The sequence below is a fragment of the Saccopteryx bilineata genome, chromosome 5 (assembly GCF_036850765.1).
Source record: "Saccopteryx bilineata isolate mSacBil1 chromosome 5, mSacBil1_pri_phased_curated, whole genome shotgun sequence".
In the NCBI taxonomy this organism is placed as follows: Eukaryota; Metazoa; Chordata; class Mammalia; order Chiroptera; family Emballonuridae; genus Saccopteryx; species Saccopteryx bilineata.
In genome coordinates, this window is record NC_089494.1 from 52,848,319 (window position 1) to 52,861,201 (window position 12,883).

At 41.3% G+C, this 12,883-nt stretch overlaps 1 protein-coding gene across 1 annotated transcript in view; it reads left to right on the forward strand.

Moving 5' to 3' along the window:
* Positions 1-442: 442 nt before the first annotated feature.
* The window catches only part of FRZB (frizzled related protein), a 31,561-nt gene continuing 19,120 nt past the window's right edge, over positions 443-12,883 (forward strand). Inside the window, exons 1-2 of the mRNA XM_066232784.1 lie at positions 443-1,568; positions 7,801-7,848. Coding sequence (XP_066088881.1) covers positions 1,091-1,568; positions 7,801-7,848 — 526 coding nt within the window. The 5' untranslated portion in view covers positions 443-1,090. The remainder of the gene's footprint in view (positions 1,569-7,800; positions 7,849-12,883) is intronic.

The window sequence follows — 12,883 nt, forward strand, 5'->3', positions numbered from 1 at the left end:
GTGTCTGACACTCTGCAGAGCTGTGGTGATCATAGAGGTAAAGCTGTAGTAGGCGTTACCAGGAAAAGAGGGACGAGGTGGGTCAAGTGGAGAACTGGGGACACTCCTCAGTTGGGAATTGGGGTGGGCCAGAGGCTCATCTTTGGAGCCAGCCAGGGTGGCTCCACACTTTGGGGGTGGGGAAGAGGTGCAGGGCTCAAGTCAGAGCTGTCTTGGGTTGTCTCATCCTTACTGCTTCTCAAGGCTTCCTTTCCCTCTGCGTCCAACCCACAGACCTTCTCTCCCCAAATCCCCTACTTCCTGGGATCGGGCGGGGGGGGGGGGGGGGCAGGCGTTGGAGGGCTGGGTCTGCACGGGGCGGGAGGGGCGGAGGGTGGGACTGCCCTCTGGCCTGTAGGTAGAAAAGCGAAGCCCCGCGGGTCCGAGGCGCAGACCTCCCGTCGGGGCTCCTCCTGCTTGTCCTTCCTGCCAGCCGCGGTCGCTGCAGCCGCGGCAGCTCGCAGCAAAAAAGTGGATCTTTTGGCTCAGCCTACAGGACTTGAAAACTCTTCCTGCACTCTCCTCCCCCATTAGATTTCCCTCTGGTTTCCCTACCTTCCTCTTCCCAAACACCCTCCTCCGCCCCGTCCTCCGCCCTTGGGACATTTTTATGCTCTTTTAACACCTTCTTTGTAATCCAGGGGACGCGACACCCCAGAGCAACAACTACCCCAGTTGAATTCTACTTTTGTTTTCGACCGCGTCCTCTTGTTTTCCTCTCTTCTGATTCATCTGCGAAGTCTGATTTTCCTGCCAGGGGGCACGGGGAATAAATAGATGCTGCTGCCCCCGAAGGCTTAGACGTCGGGAAAGGGCAGCCAGAGCGGCAGGAGCCGCAGGAGCCGCAGGGGCGGCGGCGGCTGGAGCTCGGCGGAGCTCGTGGGACCCCATTGGGGGAATTTGATCCTAGGAAGCTGTGAGATTGCCGGGGGAGGAGAAGCTCCCAGATCATTGTGTCCAGTTCCAGGGGGGGGGGGGGGGGGAGGAGACGGCAGAGCGGGCCTGTCGGCGCCCTCGGCACTGCTGCACCCTGCCCCGTCCTGCCGGGATCATGGTCTGCGGCAGCCCGGGAGGGATGCTCCTGCTGCGCGCCGGGCTGCTCGCCCTGGCGGCGCTCTGCCTGCTTCGCGTGCCCGGAGCTCGGGCTGCAGCCTGTGAGCCCGTCCGCATCCCCCTGTGCAAGTCCCTGCCCTGGAACATGACCAAGATGCCCAACCACCTGCACCACAGCACCCAGGCCAACGCCATCCTGGCCATCGAGCAGTTCGAAGGTCTGCTGGGCACCCACTGCAGCCCCGACCTGCTCTTCTTCCTCTGTGCGATGTACGCGCCCATCTGCACCCTTGACTTCCAGCACGAGCCCATCAAGCCCTGCAAGTCTGTGTGCGAGCGGGCCCGGCAGGGCTGTGAGCCCATCCTCATCAAGTACCGACACTCGTGGCCGGAGAGCCTGGCCTGCGAGGAGCTGCCGGTTTATGACCGCGGAGTGTGCATCTCTCCCGAGGCAATCGTCACTGCGGACGGAGCGGGTGAGTTCTGCCCTTGCCCGGCCTCTCCCCCTGCGTTACAGCCCTTCTTACTTCTTGAAGACCTTATTACTAAGTCTTGACTCTCTAATCCAGTCTTTTCTCTTAGGATCACCTCTCTAATTTCTCCTTTTTTTCTTTCGCCTCATTACGCTTCCCATCGGATGCACTCTCTTCCAAGAGGTGATGTGTTTCCCTAAAACACACTGTTCCTTCCACTCCCATCGCACTTCTACGCAACACTGACCTTTCACGCTCCACTCTGCACGTGGAAATAACCAGATCTTGTATAGTGATGCTTTTCTAATTTTGTTTACAAGCACTGAGCTTTCTTGCCTGATTCTCTTGCTTTCTCAATCACTCATTGTCTGTATCTGTAATGTTTTAGCTGCTTGTCAAAATTGTATGGTGAAAACAGAATACTGAAGCACCCTTCTAATCATTAAAAATGCCAAGATAATTTCAGTAACCTTATTCTGACCCACAGATGTTAGTGGTATGTGTTTGCTCAAAATCCAATTTGAGCAATTACCTTCACCTTAAATTTCCCTCTCCTTTCAATGAGAGAAATTGTTCTTCCATACCCGACGGAAACAGCTGTGAAACATTGCTATGCACTGCTAATTAGCTTCTGTGACTTTCTCCAGCCGCAGAGCTGGCCAAGTGAAATTGTTGGGTGCTTTTCACATTCCCACATGCCTTCCAGTCATTTTGCAAATGACATATGCACAAAAGGAGTTATATTTAAGGTATGTTATCATCACACACTCATGTAATGTTATTTTTAATCTCACCACTTACCCCACTCTTATGCTCTGCAAATAATTTGTCTTGAGTACCTTATTTCATGCTCTTTCTCTGTGTGTACATCTACCACCCATTCATTCCAATTTTTCCCTACCATAAAACTTTATTGCCGTTCTACATTTAATAGAATCAACCACAAGTTGTTTTCTCACTAGTGTTAGGTCTCATTATGAGTCATAACTCTGAAGACCCCAACTAGACCTAGTTCATTATGGTCCATTTAATTCTAACTCAGTATCACTCCTACCAATTAACCCAAACTCAAACTTCACCCTTTATGTACTTTAAAAATAAACCCAACTTTTAATGATAAACTTCCCAGGTCAGCTCTGTTCTGGGATGTGAGGACTTACTTGACTGACTTCTTTGTTAATTTTTGGGCATCAACTTTTTCTTTTGCCACTCAATGTGCTCAGCCTAAGCTCATGTCCTCAGTCCATTTCTAGGTAATAGCTTTTGATTGTTAGGGAACTGGTTTAAAGAAAAATTGCTTTTTGTGCACCTTGACCTGTTTAATATAAAGTGAGTGGGGAGGGAAAATGTATTTGTACAGATAACCACAAAACCAAAACTGAACAGAAAGATGTCAAGAGTTTTTGATGGTCAACTCACTTAGTTTATTGCTCTTTGAATATACCTATGGTCTTCTCGATTTTAATCAATAACAAAGAACTGGTTGTATAAAACATCAGAAAGGAATTAAAAAGAAAATCTTTGGGCTCAAAGACAACTCTTTTTTTTTTTTTTAATTTTCCTTTTGGAACACACTAGCCTTTTTATTTATTAATTTTATTTATTCATTTTAGAGAGGAGAGAGAGGGAGAGAGAGAGGGGAGAGAAAGACAGGGGGGAGGAGCTGGAAGCATCAACTCCCATATGTGCCTTGACCAGGCAAGCCCAGGGTTTCGAACCGGCGACCTCAGCATTTCCAGGTCGACGCTTTATCCACTGCGCCACCACAGGTCACAAAGACAACTCTTAAACTCGCTACTGTCACAGGCTGTGTAGACTCTGCAAGAGCTCAGTGAGTTGCTGCTCTGGGCTGCCAGGTAATTAGAATCAGTTAAATGCTGGAGCTCCTCTCAGGCCAGGGGCTAGGAATGAGGTGCCCATGGTTCACACTGGCATGCATTCCTCTCCTTAAAGGAGAAGACTTGCTCTGAAACCTCTCAGAAAGGGTCCTCAAATAAGAGAGGTTTGGCAGGGTTAATGGCTCTCCAAAGCCATAGTTGAGGCCCTGGTCAGGTAGCTCAGTTGGTTAGTGCGTTGTCCCAACATGCTGAGGTTGCAGGTTCAGTCCTCGGTCGGGGCACATCCAAGAATCAACCAATGATGACATGAATAAGTAGAACAACAAATTGGTTTCTCTCTTTCTGTCTCTTCTTCTCTCTTTAAAAATCAATTAAAAAAAAAAAAAGCCATAGTCAATATGGATGGGAAGCAGTTCCTTAAGTGTCCTGGAGTTACCTATCATTGTGGACCAAACGGAGAACAGTTGCTTTATTGAGGCACTCAAATAAATAGGACATGCATGGAAACAATTTGTCAGTCCATGGACATGATTTCTGAGCTATTTTAAAATGCCATCATTGCTGCTTTGCTGACAGAATCCTTGCTAGAAAAGTAAGTGGGGGTAGGTGGCAGTTGGAACCATATTTAATAATGGTCTCCCTTCCCCCCACCTTTACATTCAGTGTGAATCAGACTGTTGTGGCAGGAAAGAGCTGAAGGGGACATGGGGATGGGAAATGGAGGGGTGGACTATAGCCTGAAGGGTCCCTTTGGCTTCTAAGGCCAGCTGGCTGAAAATTACATTCCCTCTCCCAGGTCAAACTGTCAGGCACCTGGAATTACTTAGGAACTACCACATGTGGCCCATTTAATTTATGATGCAAATATACTCCTTGGTTCAGTGGGACATGATAGTTCACGAGGCAGGGTCCTCCCCCTATCCCCAGACCTCCTTCTCCAGGTATAAACAGAGCCCCCATGTCTACTGACCAAAACCCAGCTGACTACAGACATAAGGTCTTCCTGAATAAAATGGGACCACCTCTCACATCCCTTCAATGTTCAATGCCAGGCAGATTTTTCAAATCCTATCACTCACATGGATCAGTTTCCTCATAGTACTATGTGACTCCACAAACAAGTTTAGGACATTTTACAAAGCAAAGTCTTATTAAAATGGAGTATTGCTACAAACTGCTTTTTGCTTTTGAAATAGTAAGGGCAAAACATATATTTATAAAGAAAAGATCATATTCTGGCCATTACTAATAAACTTACATTAAATTTATTCTTTTCTCACATTTTACATTTACTATATAGCTATTTACATGCAAGACTGCTTTTTCTGAGAATTTTATCAGTTCAAGTTAGTTATTCAGTCGGTTAATTAAGAGGTTTCATCAAATCTTTAATTGTATGGTGAGTAAAGAGTATGGGCAGACCAGTTATTGAATCTTGATTCTGCTTCATGTCAACTGTTAACACAGGGAAATTATGCGACCTCTCTGATTCAAAACTTTTTGACCTGGAACATGAGGACAGTACTGTCTATCAGGGGTCCCCAAACTTTTTACACAGGGGACCAGTTCACTGTCCCTCAGACCATTGGAGGGCCGCCACATACAGTGCTCCTCTCACTGACCACCAATGAAAGAGGTGCCCCTTCTGGAAGTGTAGTGGGGGGCTGGATAAATGGCCTCAGGGGGCCGCATGTGGCCCGCGGGCCGTAGTTTGGGGAAGCCTGGTACAGGCATGAAATTAAACAGCATACATACTACCTGGTTCATGGTCCTTAACAAATTGTTGCTGCTGCTGTAGCTGTTTTACTATGATTACCATTGCTATAGCACATTGATATTTCTTTTTTGTTGTTCATTTGAAATGGTATGTTAGTTACTGCAGATACAACCTAGAACTTTCATCATCAGTTCTAGTCTGGAAAACAGTGGGACCTAACTGGAAAAGCAGATCTTCTCCTGAATATATAAACTTAATATTTCATTTTGTACAAATCGGCCTGGGCCTCAGGCTTGGAAACAAATTCCTTTGGGAGCAACAGGAAAAAAAGAATCTGATGGATGTCTGTTAGTTTCAAATAGTTTATCTCAGAAACATAGAAATCATGTATTTAAGAAAATTTATGGTATGATATTTAACAGCTATTTATACAACACCCATGGCTTGCCATGCCAAGGGCTTTATAATCACTCCTCAGTCACTGCTGGTCTCTGTGGTAGTGTTAACTTGTCACCCCAGCTCTTGCTCAACACATTTCTCCAGGCCCTGTCTCGCCTGGCAGAGCTGGGCCAACTTTCACATGCATGAACTGCTGTTTAATCATTTCTCCACTCTCTGAGGAACAGGCAGCCTTTTCTTTAGCCTGGTCTACAAATATTTGAGGGGCCAAATACCAAGAAGGAAGACTTATTTAGTGTGATAGGAGAAAAATGGGATGGAAGGAGAAATGGAAATTTTAGATTAAAACTAGAGAGAAAACACGGTTTTAAGGATGCTTCATCATGTAAAATATTGAAAGGCACTCTAGATGGGGTAGGAAAGAATGTCTCAAAGTGTTCTGGTATTTTATTTATAGCTAACCCAATTATCGGTGGTCCCCAAATCTTATTTTAATAATACTTCTTTTTTTAAAATTTTGTTCGCAGCAAAACTTCCAAATAGTTGTTGCTATAAATAGCAAAATTGACTAAGCTGTCTTTGGCCTTTCTCTTTCTACTAGATGTGTAAAAAAGAAGAAATCAAGGGCCACCATATAGATGTATAGTTTAGAGTAATTAAAGGGTTGGCTATTTTCCTCAATTTGAAGGAATTTACAGCTCTAGAGTTAATATAGGCCCTTAGTTGGAATTCCAGATTTGCCATTAATGTTGTACCTTGAGCAAGTCATTTGATATTGACATTGGGGATTGTGAAGAACAAAAGAAATATTCACATGAAGTGACTGATAAGTGGTAAAGCATAATATGCATTTAACAAAAATAGCATGACCGGGGAGAGGATGTATCATCCTCAGGAGAAGGGATCGTTAGCAGCAACAGAATGAGAACTAATAACACTTCACATGTTCTAGGTGCTGTTTGAAGTGTGTTCTGCATATTAATATAATTATTCTAATAACTACATGGTGGGCACTATTATTTCCATTTTGCAGAAAGGAAAGCCGAAGTGGCCCTGCTGGTTGGGCAGCTCAGTTGGTCAGAGTGTCATCCTGATATGCTATGGTTGCAATTTGGTCCTTGGTTAGGGCGCAGACAAGAATCAACCAATGAATGCATAAATAAATAGAGTAACAAGTCAATGTCTCTCTCTCTCTTCTCCTCTTTCTAAAATCAATCAATAAAAAAACTGAAACAAATACAGAAGTTAACTGACTTGTCCAAGTCCAAAAAACTATTAAGAGAAAGAACAGTTGAACCAGAACCCATTCTAAACTATACTTCTCTGAGGAAGAGAATCTGTCTTTTGACCATCAGGTTGCAGTTAAAAGATTGTTTTTATCATTGTATTTTGAAAGCCCATTTATATAGAGATAGCTGCTCCTTGACTTACGATAGGGTTACAAACCCATAGTAAATTAAAAATATTGTAAGTTGAAAATACATTTAATAAAACAAACATCATCACCTAGGCTAGTCTACCTTAAATGCATTCAAAACACATGGTCCCCAAAATGCTGGCAACACAGTACACTGTGTAGTATTGTTTACCCTGGTGATCATGCCTGGTTGGGAGCTGTGGCTTATTGCCGCTGCCCAGAATCATGAGAGAGTATCATACTGCCTCTTGCTAGCCTGGAAAAGGATCAGAATTCAGAATTGGTAGTATAGTTTCTACTGGATGTGTATTGCAGTATTTTTATTGAGGAGGTGTGTTTGTTTTTTTTTAGTCAACAAGAGGTAAGTGTTGGGCGAGTGCCTAATATGTGCGTGGGTTTTATAGTGTAGGATGCTCATAATTCACAAATTTTGTGAAACTCAAAAACTTTATTTATTAAACCTGGAAATTTTAGGCAGTGTCGATGAGGATTCATGAAAATATAAATATATTACCTTTCAATCATGAAAGAATAGGTCTTGTCTTTATTTGACCTATAAATTATAGAGTGCCAACCTCCAGATGCTAATAAGAATCTACTGCTTTAAGACACCTATATTTGCCCTGGCCGGATAGCTTGGTTGGTTGGAACATCATCACAAAGTGCAGAGGTTGCTGATTTGGTCCCTGGTCAGGGTGCGAACAGGAATGGATTGATGTTCTTATCTCTGTCTCTCCCACTCTCTTCCTTCCTCTCTCTAAGATCAATAAAATCACACCTGTGACTGATTTAAATTTTTATATGTGAATTCTTAAAACAATAATGAATATGGTATGATTCTTATGTTATTATATCAACTTTCAGATTTCCCCATGGATTCTAGTAATGGAAACTGTAGAGGAGCAAGCAGTGGTGAGTACATCACTATCTTCCTGGTTTTCATTTATGGTCAAATTAATCTTTGATGTAACCCAGATAGTCAAGTCTTATTTGGGGATATCTGTGTCCTACATTTTAAAATAAGCTTATAAAATTATTTTTATTTATATTAATTTTATTTTTAAAATTAGCATATAATAAAATTGACATTTTATTTTGGTCATTAAAAATTCTATGAATTTTATGAATCCTATACATTGTAATGCATGTACAGATTTGTGTAGCCACTGTTACAGTCAGGATACAGAACAGTTTCCTCCCTTCAGTAAATGTTCATGCTATCTCTTTATAACTATAAGCTTCTCTCACATTAATCATGGCGATCACGGGTCTGTTCCTCATCACTATAGTTTTGTCTTTTTGAGTGTCATATAAATGGAATGATAGACTATGTACCTTTTTGAGATTGGCTTTTTTCACTCAGTGTATGCCTCTGAGATTCATCCAAGTTGTAGAACGTATCAATAGTCCATTTGTTCTAATTGCTGAATATTTTAGTTCTTGAATGTGTTACCATTTGCTTATCTATTCATGACTAAGGATATTTGGGTTGTTTATAGTTTTTGTCCATTATGGGCAGAATTATCATAAGTACTCATGTCCAACTTTTTGTATGAACATAAATTTTTATTTAGAGTATAGTATCTATCTAGTGATAGGATTACTGGGTTATATCGTGAAGATATGTTTAATTTTGTAAAAAATTGCCAAATTGTTTTCAAAAGGGCTATTCAGTTTTGCACTAGCCATGTATAAGAGTTTTAGTAGCTCCACATCCTTGAATGCATTTGGTATTGTCAGTTTTTAAAACTTTTTTTTTTGTATTTTTCTGAAGCTGGAAAAGAGGAGGCAGTCAGACTCCCACATGCGCCCGACCGGGATGCACCCGGCATGCCCACCAGGGGACGATGCTCTGCCCATCTGGGGCATCGCTCTGCTGTGACCAGAGCCACTCTAGCGCCTGAGGCAGAGGCCATGGAGCCATCCCAGCGCCCGGGCCATCTTTGCTCCAGTGGAGCCTTGGCTGCGGGAGGGGAAGAGAGAGACAGAGAGGAAGGAGAGGGGGAGGGGTGGAGAAGCAGATGGGCGCTTCTCCTGTGTGCCCTGGCCGGGAATCGAACCCGGGACTTCCACACTCCAGGCCGACGCTTTAACCTATTTTAATAGGTGTGTAATCATAACTTATCATGATTTTACTTTGTTTCTATAATAAATAATGATGTTGAACATCTTTCCATGGGCTTATTTGCTATCACATATATCCTATTTTGGTGAAGTGTCTGTTTAAATCTTTGGCCCATTTTAAATTGAATTGTTTTCTTTCTACTGAGTTTTCAGATTTTTTTTTTTTTCAGAGACAGAGAGAGTCAGAGAGAGGGATAGACAGGGACAGACAGACAGGAACGGAGAGATGAAAAGCATCAATCATTAGTTTTTCGTTGCACGTTGCGACACCTTAGTTGTTCATTGATTGCTTTCTCATATGTGCCTTGACCGCGGGCCTGCAGCAGACCGAGTAGCCCCTTGCTCAAGCCAGCGACCTTGGGTCCAAGCTGGTGAGCTTTTGCTCAAACCAAATGAGCCCGTGCTCAAGCTGGTGACTTCAGGGTCTGGAATCTGGGTCCTCTGCATCTCAGTCCGACGCTCTATCCACCGCGCCACTGCTGGTCAGGCCAGAATTCTTTATATATTATAATGAACTATTTTTTGGTTCACTGATTTTCTATTTTCAGTTTTATTGATTTCTGCTCTTTTTCTTTCCTTTTGCTTGCTTTGGATTTGTTTTGTTACTTTCCCCCCTTTTGAGATACAAGCTTAGATTATAATTTGAGACTCTTCTAATACAATACTTTAATTCTGTAAGTATCCTTCTTAACATGGCTTTAGTTGCATCCCACAAAATTTGATGTTTTGTTTTGATTTTTCTTCAGTTCCAGATGTTTTATAATTTCCATTGAGGCTACCTATTTAATTCATTCATTATTTAGGATTGTGCTGTTAAATTGACTGCTGTTTGGAGGTTTTTGTTTGCTTTATGTTACTAATTTTTATTCAAATTCTACTGTAGTCAGAGAACATACTTTATATAATTTTAATTTTTAAAAAATTTGTTAGGGTTTATTCTGTGACCTAGATGTGATCTGTCTTACTGAATGCTTCATGTGCATTTTGGGAAAAAATATATTCTGCAGTTGTTGGGTGGAATGTTCTTTAACTGTCCATTAGGCCTGACCTGTGGTGGTGCAGTGGATAAAGTGTCAACCTGAAATGCTGAGATTACTGATTCGAATCCCTGGGCTTGTCTAGTCAAGGCACATAAGAGAAGCAATTATTATGAGTTACTTTTGGCTCCTCTGCTCCCCCCTTTCTCTGTCCTCTAAAAATCCATAAATAAAATCTTTAAAAAAAAGTCCATTAGATTTGTTAATTGATACTGTTTTTTAGTTCTTTTATATTCTTGCCTATTTTCTGACTACTAGATCTGTTGATCACTGAGAAGAATGTTAAAATCGCCAAATATCATGGACTTTTAAAATTTCTCTTTTCAGTCTGGTCAGTTTGTTTCATATATTCTGAAATTCTATAATTTTGGTGCACACACATGTAATATTTTTATGTCTTATTGGTAAATTGACCCATCATGATATAATGTCTTTTATCTCTTATAATTTTCTCTGGTATAAAGATTACTTTCTTTGATATTAATATAGCCACCCTAGTGTTAGCAAGGTGTATCCTTTTCTATTCTTTTACTTTTAACCTATATATTATTATGTTTAAAATAGATTTCTTGCAGACATCATACAAGTGGGTCATGTTTTTTTGTTGGTATTGGCTATTTTATCCAGTCTACTAATATTTGTCTTTTGATTGGTGTGTTTAGACCATTACAGCTACTGTAATTTTTGATATGTTTGTATTTAGACTTAGCATTTTATTATTTTCTGTTTGTTCCCTCTCTTTCTTATTCCTGTTCCTTATTTCCTGCTTTCTTTTGGGCTATTTGAAGCTCTCTTTCTCTTTGTCATGTGTCTGTGATACATACCCATGAGATAAAGTTATATAAATGTTTTTCAACCATTAATGTTTCTCTCAAATATTAAATATGTTTAAATAACTTAGGAGGAGAATAGCCTACTGTAATTAAACAGATGTTTATTATTTCTACTGTTCTTTCATAATGTTCCAGGCCTTCCTTCTGGTATTTCCCTTCTATCTGAAGAACTTTATCTAGCACTTCTTTTTAGAGCAATTTTAGTGGCTACAGATTCTGTTTTCATTCATCTGAAAAGGCCTTTATTTCACCTTCTTCATTCCTGAAGGATATTTTTACTGAATGTGGAATTCCATGTTGGCCGTTTATTCAGTATTTTAAAATTGTTATTCACTTCTGTCTTTAGTGTTGCTCATGGGAAGTTGGTAGTAATTTAAAGCATTGTTCCCCCATATATAATGCATCAGTTGTTTTCTGATTGCTTTCAAGATTTTTTATTTTTATTTTTTATCAGTTTGATTATGTTATATCTGGATATTGATTTCTTTGGGTTTATCCTGGTTAGGGTTAACTGAGCCTTTTGACTATAATTTTATACCTTTTATCAAATTGGGAAAGCTTTTAGCAATTATTTCCTGAAATATTTATTTTTACACCACATTTTCTTCTACTTCTGTGATGATATAAATGTTAGCAGTTTTGGTATTGTTGCACTGTTCCCAGAGGTTCTGTTCACCATGCACCCCCATCTTTTGTTTTAATGATTTTGTTTATTGATTTTACAGAGAGAGAAAAGAGAGAGAGAGCAAGGGAATGACAAATGTCAACTCATAGTTGTTTCACTTTAGTTGTTCCTTGGTCACGTGTTCGTATGTGCTTTGACCAGGCAAGTCCAGTCACTGGTTTGAACCAGTAACCTTAGCATTCCAGGTCCATGCTCTATCCACTGTGCTACCACAGGTCAGGCCTTTTTTTCTTTAGATTAGGTAATTTATATTGGTCTGTAATTGAAAGAGTCTTCAAATTCATTGACTCTTTCCTTGGTCATCTCCATTCTGCTATTGAGCCCATCCAGGGAATTTTCAATTTCAGTTATTGCAATTTTCAAAATTAAACTTTCCCCTTGATTCTTCACTATATCTTGTATTTATTTATTAAAACTTTCTATCTTTCCATTCATTTCAAGAGTTGTTCACCATAACTTTTGGAAAATATTTATAAAATCTGACTTACAGTTACTGTTGGATCACTTCATTTATATTATCTAATTGTTCCCCTACAAATTGAGATTTTTCTGGTTCTTCATATGAAGAGTAATTTTTTAAGTTTTTATTTTATTTTTTTTTATTTTTCTGAGGCTGGAAACAGGGAGAGACAGTCAGACAGACTCCCGCATGCGCCCCACTGGGATCCACCCAGCATGCCCACCAGGGGCGAAGCTCTGCCCACCAGGGGGGATGCTCTGCCCTTCCGGGGCATCGCTCTGTTGCAACCAGAGCCACTCTGGCGCCTGGGGCAGAGGCCAAGGAGCCATCCCCAGCGCCCAGGCCATCTTTGCTCCAATGGAGCCTTGGCTGTGGGAGGGGAAGAGAGAGACAGAGAGGAAGGAGAGGGGGAGAGGTGGAGAGAAGCAAATGGGCGCTTCTCCTGTGTGCCCTGGCCGGGAATTGAACCTGGGACTTCTGCACGCCAAGCCGATGCTCTACCACTGAGCCAACTGGCCAGAGCCTAATTTTTTAAGTTTATCTTTGACATTTTGAATGTTATAATCTAAGAATCTGGGTTTTATTTAAACTGCTAAGGAGAATGAATATTTTTCATTTAGCATGAGTCAACTTAGTCGAGTTTAGGCTGACTAGTCTATTGGTTGCAATTTCAACATCAGTTTCATTTCCAAAGCCTCTTTGGTGCTTTTCAGATCTATCCCATGTGGATACACTACCTAATGGCCAGTGTGAAATCAAAGCAATGATCTAGCTTACAGTTCAGTTTTCCAAGTCTGTAGTGTAGTGT